The sequence below is a fragment of the Nicotiana sylvestris genome, chromosome 9 (assembly GCF_000393655.2).
Source record: "Nicotiana sylvestris chromosome 9, ASM39365v2, whole genome shotgun sequence".
NCBI lineage: Eukaryota > Viridiplantae > Streptophyta > Magnoliopsida > Solanales > Solanaceae > Nicotiana > Nicotiana sylvestris.
The window spans coordinates 84,366,616-84,380,165 of NC_091065.1; the positions used below are offsets into that span (position 1 = coordinate 84,366,616).

The following is a 13,550-nucleotide window of genomic DNA, read 5'->3' on the forward strand; positions in this document are numbered from 1 at the left end:
ATGTATTTTTATAAAGAAAATGGCTTCAGAATTTGGTATACTTGTTGTTTATGTTGATGACATAAATCTTGTTGGAACTCCAAAAGAGCTCCAAAAGGCAATTGAATATCTCAAGAAAGAATTTGAGATTAAAGATCTTGGGAAGACAAAACTTTGTCTTGGTCCGCAAATTAAATATTTAGCAGGCGGGATCTTTATCCATCAATCTGTCTATACAACAAGGGCCTTAGAACACTTTTACATGGAGAAAGAGCACCCATTGAGTACACCAATGGTTGTTCGATCACTTGAAGTAGATAAGGATTTGTTCTGACCTCCAGAAGAGGATAAGGAACTCTTTGGTCCCAAAGTACCCTATCTCAGTGCAATTGGTGCACTAATGTATCTTGCTAATGCTACAAGGCATGACATAGCATTTTCTGTTAATTTACTAGCAAAATATAGTTCTTCTCCTACACGGATTAAGGATCCGTTCTTACCTCCACAAGAGAATGATAAACTCCTTGGTCCAGCAAGTCTCTGCACTGTACTCTTTTTCCCTTGCTCGGAGTTTTTTCCCACTGGATTTTTCCTAGTAAGGGTTTTAATGAGGCAGCTTGCAATGTATATTATTAGTGTACTCTTTTTTCTTGACTAGATTTTTTTCCCACGGGATTTTTCCTAGTAAGGTTTTAACGAGGTACATAATAATGAACATCCAAAGGGGAGTATAATGAAAATATTATTGTGGATGTCCATTTATTACTCCGCTGTAGATAATCTTCCTGAAGAAGATTATCCATTTAGTACTCCATTGAAGTTTTCTACAAGCAGCTGATGCAGGCAAGTTGCAAGGAACTCAATGAAATGACTTGTAGCAGCTTCTTGGTTTGATGAGATTAATTTAAATCGATCTGAAATAGTAATGGATAATATTCTCTACAAAATCAACTTTTTGAGAAGATGGTATGCAAGATTGGAATGCGGAGACTCAAATATTTGAAATAAGGTTTCATCAGGGGGCGTAAAATATGTGATGCACTCTTTTTTCCTTACTAAGGTTTTTTCCCCATAGGGTTTTCCTTATAAGGTTTTTAATGAGGCACCTAACAATGTGTATTACTAAATATGTGTACTCTTTTTCCTTTATTAGGATTTTTTTCCACGGGGTTTTTCCTAGTAAGGTTTTAATGAGGCACATTATCTTTTCATGAACATCCAAGTGGGAGTGTTATAAATATATATATATATATCTTTTCATGAACATCCAAGGGGGAGTGTTATAAATATATATATATTATATTATGGATGTTCATTTAGTACTCCGTTGTAAATAAGCTTCCTGAAGAAGCTTATCCATATGGGACTCCGCCGTAAATATGGTTATCTATTTAGTACTCTATTGGAAATAAGCTTTCTGAAGAAGCTTATCATTTCGGTACTCCTTTATGGATAAATATTACCTCCGGCAGAAGATTATTTATATCTGCTACAGTAGCAGCTTACAAGCAACTTACAGGAAACTTACATATCAGCTTGTTGTAGCAGCTTATAAGCATTTTGCAGTAGCAACTTACAAGTAGCTTACACAGCAGCTTGCAGTAGCAGCTTACAAGCAGCTTTCACACCAGCTTACAGTAGCAGCTTACACAACAGTTTTCTTTCTTCTATAAATAAAGAAGATTTCAGTTTATTATGTACATAAATTTAAAATTGAATAATAAATATCTCTCTATTTGTCTTCGATTTCTTTACTTTAAAGTCTTTATTTTATAAGGCTTCTTAAATTGTATACCTATTCAAAATTTGCCATATAAAAATTACACAATCGATATGATCTCTTCTGCATAGCACCACGTACCAGAATCGAATGGACATGCAAAACATGGACAAGCTTGTTAAGTTGTCCTCTTTTATTCTTACGTTACGCGGCAATAAATCTCTTCTTCTACGACCACGTAAACTTGGAGACTGGACACCCGTCTTCATGCATGTCTTCCCATTGAAAGTCTCATCTCTATCTTCTTCCAACAATTACACTATATAGCCCATCTTCCTATTAGTATCATCCATCAAAAGAAAATTATAACTAGAGCTATACTACTAGTACAATGGTAAAAGTGAGACCTTTTCTGTTTTGTGTGCTATTGCTTGCGGTTGCATCCTTAGCTTTGGGTACAAAAGACCCAGAACTAAAACAATGCAAGCACCAGTGCAAAGCCCTACAGCAAATTGGGGAGCATCAAAGGAAAGAGTGCTATGAAATGTGCGAGAGATACCACAGTGAGAAACAATCGAAAGAAGAAGACACTTCAACTTTTTTGCCCTATAGAGGCAGAGAGGAAACAGGGGAAGAAGAAGAACAGCAGTATGGGGAACAAGAGAGAGAAAATCCTTATGTCTTTGAGGACCAGCACTTTATTACTGGAATCAAAACCCAACATGGCAGAATTCGTGTTCTTCCCAAGTTCACAGAGAGGTCTAAGCTACTTAAGGGCATCGAGAATTACCGAGTTGCAATTCTTGAGGCCAATCCACAGACCTTCATTGTGCCTAACCATTGGGACGCTGATGCTGTCCTCTTTGTTGCTCAAGGTATTATTTTTTAACAAACTTGACAGTGTACGTACACTTTTTTATTGATATCTCAAATTGTGATAATTCACAACACTTATAAGTGCAACAAGAAGTAATTGTCTAGAGTATTTTTAAATTGGTAGTTTAAATACAACTGGCAAAACTATATTGATCGTGCATTTAAATGAGTTGAATCTGTTCCTTAATGAATTAGCTACGTATCTATTATCTAGTGAGACAGTTGTTATGTTAGGTTCAATTTTTGTACAAGCTGAGTAATTAGAGTAATTAATTATTAACATGGGTGCAGGGAGGGGAACACTGAACTTGGTACGTAGGGGGAAGAGGAACAGCTTCAATATTCGGGCTGGAGATGTAATCAGAGTTCATGCTGGGACTACTGCTTACTTGATCAACAGGGACAATAATGAAAAACTTGTCATAGCCAAGCTTCTCAACCCGGTTTCCACCCCTGGCCAGTTTGAGGTAATTAACTCCGTATTAAGATTCAATTCTGTTAAAAAAAATTGAGTACTTAAAACGTCAGATATTTAATTCTTCCACTAGCGGAAGTGAACAATGTTGATTTGTTTGATTGCAGCACTTTTTTGGGCCAGGAGGGCGAGAAAACCCGGAGTCTTTTTACAACGCCTTCAGCTCTGAAATTCTTGAATCTGCACTCAATGTGAGTTCTCCATTCTGGATATATTTAGGAATATAGTATTCCAATACTTTTGCGTTGTTTAATTAGATAATAATTTGTCCAAACAGGTTAGGAGGGATAGACTGCAGAGACTCTTCGGGCAGCAGAGAGAAGGAGTTATTATAAGAGCTTCAGAAGAGCAAATCAGGGCAATGAGCCAGCACGAGGAAGGCGGAATTTGGCCTTTTGGTGGAGAATCAAAGGGTTCAGTCAACTTATATAGGCAACGCCCCTTGCAATCCAACCAATATGGACAGCTTTATGAAGTAGACGGTAGCCACTATAGACAGCTAGAAGACCTTGATATTTCCGTCTCTTTGGCCAACATCACTCAGGTTAGTAAATTTCATTAATTACTCTTGTCTATTTCAATTTATGCGACATATTTTGACTCGCCACTTTGCTGGTTCTATTTGTATTTATTTAGGGTGGGATGTTCGGCCCAGCTTACAGCTCAAGGGCAACGAAAATAGCAGTAGTGGTTGATGGCGAAGGTTACTTTGAGATGGCGTGCCCTCACTTGGCTTCTGAGTCTGGTAGCAGAGGACGACAAAGCAGAGGAAGCGAAAGGGAAACGAGAATTGGTTCAGGGTATCAGAAGGTGCGGGCAAGGTTAAGGCGTGGAATGGTGGTGATTATCCCTGCAGGCCATCCAGTTGTGAACGTAGCTTCAAATAACCAGAATTTGCAAGTTGTTTGCTTCAATATCAATGCCCGCAACAATGAAATTGTCCCTCTTGCAGGTGATTTTATGAATAAGAATTTTACTGGGTGCGTTACAAACATATTAAAGTTACCTATGATCACACACATAACTCTTATGTGATAACAGATAATTCACTATAATACTGAGGCTCAAGTTACCCAAAAATAAATAAATAAAAATAGGATTGATTACCATTTTTTACCAGTCAAAGCATAGAATTTAAGTTCAAATAAGTTTCCTGGTAATGGATAAAAGTAGTGTCACAAATTTTAAAAATTGAATTTTTATGACTGGAAGCAACATTTTCATCTGATATATAACGACTCATTGATATCGGTTAGGGAGGAACAATGTAATGAGTCAACTGGAGAGGGAAGCAATGGAGTTGGGTTTTGGGATACCGGCAAGAGAAGTGGAGGAAATATTCAGGAGCCAACAGGAGGAGTTCTTCTTCCAGGGGCCTGGTGGTCGACAGCAACATCAGGAAGGTGGCCGAGCCGATGCATGAGCGGCGGGCTGTGGTTGCTGCGCCTTGAATGTGGGTTCGTGGTGGCTAAAAGAGATCGAGACAACTGTGTTGTGGTTTTTGCACTAGTAATGTTGCTACTACTGCCTATCCTGTAAATTTGGTGAATAAAAAGGATGACTATAAATATAAAAGCAGTAGTGGCCTTGTGGGGGTCGCTAAGGGACAACCACTTTATGTCATGTCGTAGTTGTGTGTGTATATCAGAGGAAATGTGAAGTTATGAAGACGAAGCTCTAACATGAATAAATCAGCTTTGGCAGTTCAAATGCTTGTGACAGTTTATTTTACTTCTCTCTTTTGCTCCATTTATGCTCGGTTTTCATTTGGTGTTCTTGCAAATTGTTCGGTTTTCATTTGGTTTTCTTGCAAATTGTTCGGTTTTCATTTGGTGTTCTTGCAAATTGTGAGTTGTTCATTTTAGTTTGAAACGCTGAGTTGTCAATTGAAGTACAAAATGGAAAGCCATAGAAAATAGTTTCAATTTATGTAAAACTTCTATGTGAATATAGAGTTTAAGAAAAAATCACATATTTTTTAAGAAAAAATAAAAAATAAAGACTCTTAAGGGGTTACAGAGTATTTTGTCTAAGTTTTTCATTAAAGGTAAACTTATTAATGAGAAAATTATAAGTTTAAGTTAAATTAATTTTAAATTTAAAAAGGGGTTATTTTTTTTGGAACGGATGAAATTAGATTTCAGTTTAACGAATTAAAAAAAAAAATATGTTTACATAAACTAGAACGAATGGAGTAGATTTTATGCCCCTCCCCTCCTCCCGCTTCTCCCAATTTTCTTCTTCCCTTTTCGGGTCAAAGACGGATGGCCTAGGCACGAACCCCTCCTCCCCCGTTTCTCCCAATTTTCTTCTTCCCTTTTCGGGTCAAAGACGGATGGCCTAGGCACTAACCTCGTGATGCGCATGGTCTCTACAATTAAATATGCCTAACATTTACGAAATAATAAAATAATGGCATAATTTTAACAATTAATTGTAACAGAACAATATCATTGAATACCATGTTTCTTGGTATGTACAATAACCAATTACTCAAAAATACACAATATGTCCAAACCCGAAACATCATGAGTCACAAATTACAAATAGAAAATAGTATCTCTACATTCTAGAGTCTAACAAAAGGAAATAGGAAATACAGGAAGTGTTTGACATGGGGAAGAGTAGAAAGGGACTCCGAGGTCTACGGACGCGGCAGATATACCTTGAAGTCTCTACAACTGGCTCGTCTCACTGATAATGCGGTTGATAAGTTGTACCTAGATCTGCACACAAAAAATATGTGCAAAAAAGGGCATGAGTACACCACAATGATACCGAGTAAGTGTCAAGTCTAATCTCGATCGAATAGTGACGAGATCAGGTCAGGATCCTACTGGTATATATATAATAAAATAAATTTTGTTATTTCAATAGACTATGTTACTACTGTATCAAAAGCAAAAAAAAAAGCTGAAAACTTAAAAGGGGGAAATACCTGTGTCTCAACTCTCAACGTGGGGACCCACTCCTCTTTTTGGAATAGTGGAAGTAGAACAATAATGCTTGTTCTGACTTCTGACTTGAGAGTTATACATGTCATCGTGGGACCCATAAAGGGACATATTAGTCAGGAAAATCAAAATTTCATGCAGCAGCTACAGTAGATTCTTATTCAACCAACGACATTATTTGATTTTACGTGAAATGACTATGATGCCCTCGAACTGCCATGCAGACATGTCGTCCAGCTGCATGCTAACTCCCTCTTATTAGATAGTAGTAAAGTAAAATAAGACGGAACGAATTATCGCAGTAAAGATAAATACTAAAATTTAATAAGAACGAAATCACAGAAAAATAACAACTCAGTACATGGAGATAACAACAGGGGATCTCCCAGGATATCATCCCGTAGTCCCAAACGTAAATATGCAGGAGGAATCTACTGGAATACCGTTCCGTAGTCCCAAGTAAATATGCAGAACAGGGGATTTACCGAAATACCGTTCCGTAGTCCCAAAGTAAATATGCAGAACGTGAGTAGTCATCAACAATAACAAAAGCATATCATTTTCCTCCTATGTTGGCAGTTCTGGTGGTCTAAACAAATCCATATACAATAATTGTAAAGGCTTTAATGTAAATACAATATCTTTGTTTTTGAAAGAGTTTCTGGTTTGTTTACCAATCTGACATGCATCACATACATGATTTCTAGAAAAAATCAATTTAGGGAGACCAATAACTAATTCATGCTTGGAGAGTTTATCTATAAGATGCATGCTTGCATGACCAAGTTTCTTATGTCATAATCATGGATCATCAGATATGGATGTTAAACAGATGTGACCATCTAGATTTTCAAAGCCATAAAGAATATAAACATTTCCATACCTTTTTCCTGGAAGGATTATTTTACCTATCTTATCTTCAATAGCACAACTTGTTTTTTTTTTTTTGAACTTTACTTCATACCTTGAATCACATAGCTGACTTATACTCAGAAGATTGTAGTTGAGTTTATTTACAAGCTAGACTTCAGTAATATCACAATTGTTATTGAATGGAACTATGCCAGTGCAGACTATCCTCCCTTTTGAGTCATCACCAAATTTAACACTTCCATCATTAATCTTTGTAACTTCTTTGAACAGGTTTTTGTCACATGTCATGTGACTAGAAAATGCACTATCTAAGTATCATTTTCCTTTGCCGCTCTTCTTGTGGTGTTCCTGCAAAACATAATTATCACTTCATTTTAGGTACCCAAGCTTTCTTAAGTGCTTGTTGGTTAGTATTACTAAGATCAGGGTTATTTTGAGTTTTCAAATCCACCCTGAAACATTAGATTTACGAAATTGACAAAAGGAATATTTATGTCCACTTTTATTATAGTAGTGACACACAGTGACTGATCCATTCTTGAATCTTTCATTTGTGTTAGTACTAGTGGACTCTGTTCTGGCTAGTCCTTTTCCAGTTGACTTGTAAGTTACCTGGTTTGACTTGATAGAACTATGACTGGTGGATTTGCGCATGCTATTGAGTTGCATTTGCAATTCCTGAAATTTATCTCGAAGTACTTCCTTTTAAATTTCACATACTTCAATCTTGAATTCCTAGTCTTTCTTTTTCCTGTTGAGTCTCTTTAGTTCATTCATCATTTTTTGAGACTCTTTTAAAGTAAGGTCAAGAATATCCTGCAATTCTTACATCTTTCACAATTGTAAGATCTTACCTCGCTTGTTTCACCTCGTGGCATGAAACAATTTTCATTATCATCTATGCATTCGTCGTCTGACACATCTTCATCTGTCTAGGAGCTTGAGAGTTTGTTCATGTCATTTTCTAGGAGTGTCATGAAGCATACATTTTCTATCTCTTCGGGTTTAGAACTATCTTCATCACTCCATCGCACTTTCCAGTGAGAAAAGTGTTGTCCATTGAAATACGATGGCCAAACTTGCGACGTACCTTCTTGAAAGAGTGCTCCAACAATGACTTGATTTGCCATGATCTTTTCTCACAAGCTGTTAAACAAAAAAGTGTGCGACTAACTCTGATACCAATTGAAAATACAAGGGGGAAGGAGGCGAATTGCTTATTTTTAAAAACTTTATAAGTAGTTGACTAGTTTACCAATTAGTCTACTAGAAATAAGAGCAGGATAAAAGTAAATGCATAAATAAAATGCAGGAAATAAAGACACCAGAATTTTTATACTGGTTCGGATTCAATGTGAATCCTAGTCCATTCCCCTTGGGTTGCAAGGGTCACTACAACAAATGTGGTATTTAGCTACAAAATTATTAGCTACGACACAAACTTCGTCATCGATTGTTCATTTTTGGTGACAAAAATTACATTTTGTCTTTAAATACATGAGCTACTTACTTTTAGTGACGAAACATAAAATTTCGTGGCGAAAGTTGCATCCACAAAAGTTTTTCACCAAAAAATGAGCTGGCACCATTTATTGCGTAGTATTAGCAACAAAAATAAAATTATTCGTGACAATTAGTTTCGTCACCAATGTTGCACACAATTTATGACGAAATTTTTTTGTCTTATAATTAGCTAAGCTTTGGATACGAAAAGGTTTCGTCACAAAAAATATATTGCCAAATAGCGACGATTCAAAATTTGTAATTAAATGGTGTAATCTTTAGCCATAAAATTGTATACTTTTTAGTGACCTTACTTTTTGTCACTAAAAGTATAAACAATTAGTGACAATCATTTTGTTGTCTCTAATCAATCTGCAACTTAGTGACAACAAAGTTTTGTCACATAATGTACAATTTTTATATAGCGACGACTTAAAATTTGTAGTTGAATAATACAACTAATACAAAGCAGATTCATAACTAAATAATAAAAAATTAAAAAAAACCTAATATAAGTTGGAGTTGTGATCATATAAAGAGTAATTATACAGATCTTGCAAGCTTGGGCTTTGCAGCTGTGCTGAATGTTTTGAGGATTTTTGATGAACTATTTACTAGCAAAGTGAAAATTGATATAAACTACAATTGAAATTACTAATGAAAGAAATTGATCGGCTAGGATTTCAAATATATAATATGAGAAGGCAGTAAGACAACTAATCCCTCCATGTTCCTTGTTATTATTACCCAATTGACTACCTAAAATATTTAATTAGATATTATAGTATCATTCAAATTTATACATTGATATTTCCAAATATCTAATGAGCCTACGTTAATTATGCTTTTCTAAACTCAATGAGATGCATTAAGACCAATTTATAACCCACCAAGGAATATATATTCTTATAATTGAAAAAAGAAAGGAACAATTTATCCTCCATTATTTTTGTTAATTATATTATCGCCCAATTGATTGCTTAAATTATTTAGTTAGCTATTATGATGTCAAATTCAATTGCATATATATATATATGATATTTTTCAATATCTAATGAGCATATGTTAATTAAACTTCTAAAATCATAAGATGCATTAAGACCAACTGACAAACCACACGGAGGAATTTAGGGATTCTTATAATTAAAGAAAGAGAAATAGACATTTTCGGGGAAATATATGTCTTTCAAAACTTTTAATTGAAAATAACGAGAAATATTCTTTTTAAGTTATATCAATTACTAGTAATAATATTTTTTGCGTTTGAAAAATATAAGGTACTTGTATTTAAAAACATTATACTATTTAATTAATATACATAAATTTCTCAGTTTTCTTTTTCTTTACCTTTTTTTTAGCTTCAAATTATTTCAAAATTACTTTACTAGATGAGCAATTGTTAGGTATATTATATAAGTAATTTATATTTTTTACATGATTTTATTTGTTTAGAATTTTCTTCACATAGTGAGTGCAAGTATTTATTTTTAAAATATAAGAAGTGTATAGAACCTAATTCGGTGTTTCGAGGCCTTCAAAACTTCATTTTATTTCTCCTTTGATTTGCGTGCGCAGTACGTGAGCGTGAGCCTGCTTATATTACTGGTCCCAAAGCCATGATAACACTAGTCAATTTATGATTGAATCAACAATGTGAATATGCTTATTTAAGTCTTTTCCAGATGGTCTGCTTAGTATATTTCAAGCAGTTTGTTAAGCAAACACCGCATAAAACTTGGTCAAGCATGAAATTAAAAAACCGGAAAGCCTAACTATATCAATCAACCAATCAATTACGCTACAATCCCAAATAGAAACTATCGAGACTGACTGATTATGCTTCAAAAAGTGACTACATTTAGGCAGCAACCAGCAAGTAAGGGTAACTAAACAAAACTTGGACACGTGAATCAGGAGCATGTGAGACTTTGACCGCAGGACATGTAATCAAGAACAAGCAAGACAAATATACGGTTTAGATTAAAAGAGCAAAGTGCGGAAGGATGAAACAAAAACCCGAACCTTTCAGATTATCTGTTCACTAAGAGAATCATACCAAGGATTTCTTTTTTACATTTACATTCCGTTTTTGTATAAATATTTTCCTGAAAAAGTTAAACTCTTATTCCCTTCATTTCATATTAAATTAGGTACTTTACTTTTTAGTCTGTTCCAAAATAAATGACACATTTCTAAATTTGAAAATAATTCAACTTTAAACTCTTTCATTTTACCCATTTACCCTTAATGAGAAGCTTTTATGACCACACAAATGTCATGGCACCACAAACTTTTTACCTCTTAAGCTTTTAAGCCACAAGTTCCTAAAGTCTTCTTCTTTTTTCTTAAACTTTGTGCCGAGTCAAACTACCTTATTTAATATGAAACGGAGGGAGTATTTTAAATGTCTTAAATTGAAGGTCACTATGAAGTTATTTGAAATTTGTAGATTAAGTTAAGATTATTTTGCGCTGCTTTTGTGAATTCACCAGAATCAAACTGAAAGCAAATGGACATTGACATACCCATGGAATTAATACTACGGAAAATGGTCAAAATTGTCCTCGGACTATTCGATTTGGTACAAATATACCCTCCGTCCACCTATTGAACCAAAAATGCCCTCGCCGTTATCTTTCTGGCTCACTTATGCCACTACGACTAATGGTCAATGCCAAACAAAAAAAGTTTACTTAAATCACACGTGGCAATTTTTTATTGGTCCAATTTTAAACCGTGATCCCAATTAAATAAACCCACGCTTAACTCATTTTTTATCCAACTCAAATATCTGACCCCGCCCTAAAAAATGGCCAAACTCTTGGTTGTCAAAAAAATTAACTTCTTTATCTTTTCAATTCTACCACCATCATAGTTGTCGCCATCCCCTTTCCTCCATAACAACCATGATGTCACCACATTTTTAGTCTAGGAGCGGTTTTAGTCCTTTTTTATATTTTTATCATCTTCTTCATTTTATATTTACCATTGAAGCTGCCATTTTTTGAAAATGTTTGTCACAAGATCTTAATTTTCACATTCATATATCACTTACAATGGTAAATATTTTTTTCTTTCTCATCACATAGGATAATCAAAGATCTCATTATGAATTCATGGCTTTAAATTCCGGAATAGTCCGGTATTTTGTTCACAATTTTTGTAAATTTTACAAACTCTTAATAAGTTGTTAGACTCAAATGGTAATTTATTATAGAAAATAAAAATTTCATGGCTTAGTACTCTCCCTTGAACAAAATCCTAATTTTACAACAAAAAAGGGACATCTAATAAAAAAAATAAAGATTTTCTAATCGGACACTTTCGATTAGCATAATATTCTCGCTGTTATTGTTCGAAAATGAAGGAATGGAGCAAACACGAATAAAAATTTGTCACGTGTATTTTAACTTTTTTATTTGGCATTGACCTTTAGTCGTAGAGGTATAAGTGAGCCAACAAGATAACGGTGTGGATATTTTTGGCTCAATAGGTGGACAGATGACATATTTATACAAAATCCAATAGTCTGAGGGTAGTTTTGACCCTTTTACGTTAGTACTAACATGGTCAAGCAGTCAAAAGAATAGTTAACATTTATGCACTTTTGCAAAGATAAATTATTATTCACAGAGCTAGATGTAGTGTTCTAACTATCAGTATTTCTGACACGATATATATGTATATTTGTGAAAAAAACATTTTATAGATATTCTGAACTCAATATTTTAATAGTGCAATGAGTTCAATATTAAAAACTTTAAGATCGAACCAATCAAGTTTAAATTATGTCTGCCTCTTGCAATTCGTTCAGGATTACACACTCAACCTCAAACAACAAACATAGCAAGAGATATAAGAAACCACAGCTCCATCAATTTTCACACAAACCAAGACAAGTAAACAACAGGAATTAATCTCCATATTTTGTTATTGAAATCTGTATTTCTGTAAAATAAAATAATAAACTTTCTGAAAAATAAAAACAGAAAGTTGGTAGAATTAGAAGGTCAAAATATATTCTAGAAACAGTATAGTAACTTCAAAATAAATTCTGAAAAACAACATAGGAACAAATCGAGCCCACTGAATACATAGTGTGTTCTTAAGGAAATTGTTCCCCTCAAGTACCCGAGGTTCTGAAATATATCCTCCCAGGATAGAACGATTTAACTCACCAATATATTAGTACCAAAAACGCAGTTGAACAGCAAACCACTCGAAGGCTGTAAAACACAATGTAATTTTTGTGCAGAAGAAGACGAAGATTATCAGAAAATTTTATAAGTAAATATTCTAGGATTTGAAGGAATATTTATACCCAATTTGGTACTGTTTCTGAAAAGATTTGCAACCTTTCAGAATAGCCATAGCTGTTGGAACATGTTTGACACTATTTCTGAACAGTCATAGCTGTTGAAAATATTGCGGGAAAATTAAACGGATTTAAAATAATCCGGAAAAGGAAAAATTGGACCGGACCGGACCGGGTTGTAGGTCATGGGTGATTTGAATTTTTGTTAATTAATTTTAATTAATTAATTAAATATTTGAAAAGAATTTTGTCCAAAAAGATTAATCAATCAATCCGAAGCCGAAGCCGAGCAAGCGACGACGACGACGGCGCGAGGCTTGCCTTCTTCTTAGATCTTTAAGAGTTAAATGATGAGCTTCTCTATATATACACAAAGGTTTTCTTTCCTTCTACCAATGAGGGACAAAGTGCATTAGTAAAGTGAACTCATTCAAAATTTTGAGTTCCCTCCATTTCTTTTCCCACCATTTTCCATTCACACTTCTTTTGTTACTAATAACAAAAATCCAACAATCCCCCATATGAATTGGGAATGGCTATAAACTTAAAGGAATGCACGGGCGTGTGTGTGTTTCACATGCAAGAATTAGTTGCATCTGGACAAGTAGGTTTCCCTTTGAACTTTCCGTAGTGAACTTATATCGGATATACTCGGTCAATCGGTAGATTTGATATCTTTGAACCTTCGAGCTTTGTTGTATACCTAGACAATAAGTCACACAATCAATCCTTAACCATCTATGGTTCTCACAGTTGTGTTCATTTCAGCTATGAACCCCGTCTGGTTTCATGAGTGCTTAGAGAATGGGCATTTACTTTCATTCTCCTTGAAGCGGCTTACACTTCACACTCACA

General features: G+C 34.6%; 1 protein-coding gene across 1 annotated transcript; it reads left to right on the forward strand.

Annotated features, from left to right (window-relative positions):
* The first annotated feature begins 1,963 nt into the window (after window positions 1-1,963).
* On the forward strand, window positions 1,964-4,760 carry LOC104235008 (vicilin Cor a 11.0101-like). Its single transcript, XM_009788678.2, has 6 exons — window positions 1,964-2,574; window positions 2,867-3,042; window positions 3,158-3,241; window positions 3,328-3,594; window positions 3,687-4,002; window positions 4,307-4,760. The coding sequence occupies exons 1-6, from the start codon at window positions 2,091-2,093 to the stop codon at window positions 4,471-4,473; spliced, it is 1,494 nt and encodes a 497-aa protein (XP_009786980.1). The 5' UTR covers window positions 1,964-2,090; the 3' UTR covers window positions 4,474-4,760.
* Window positions 4,761-13,550: the final 8,790 nt, after the last annotated feature.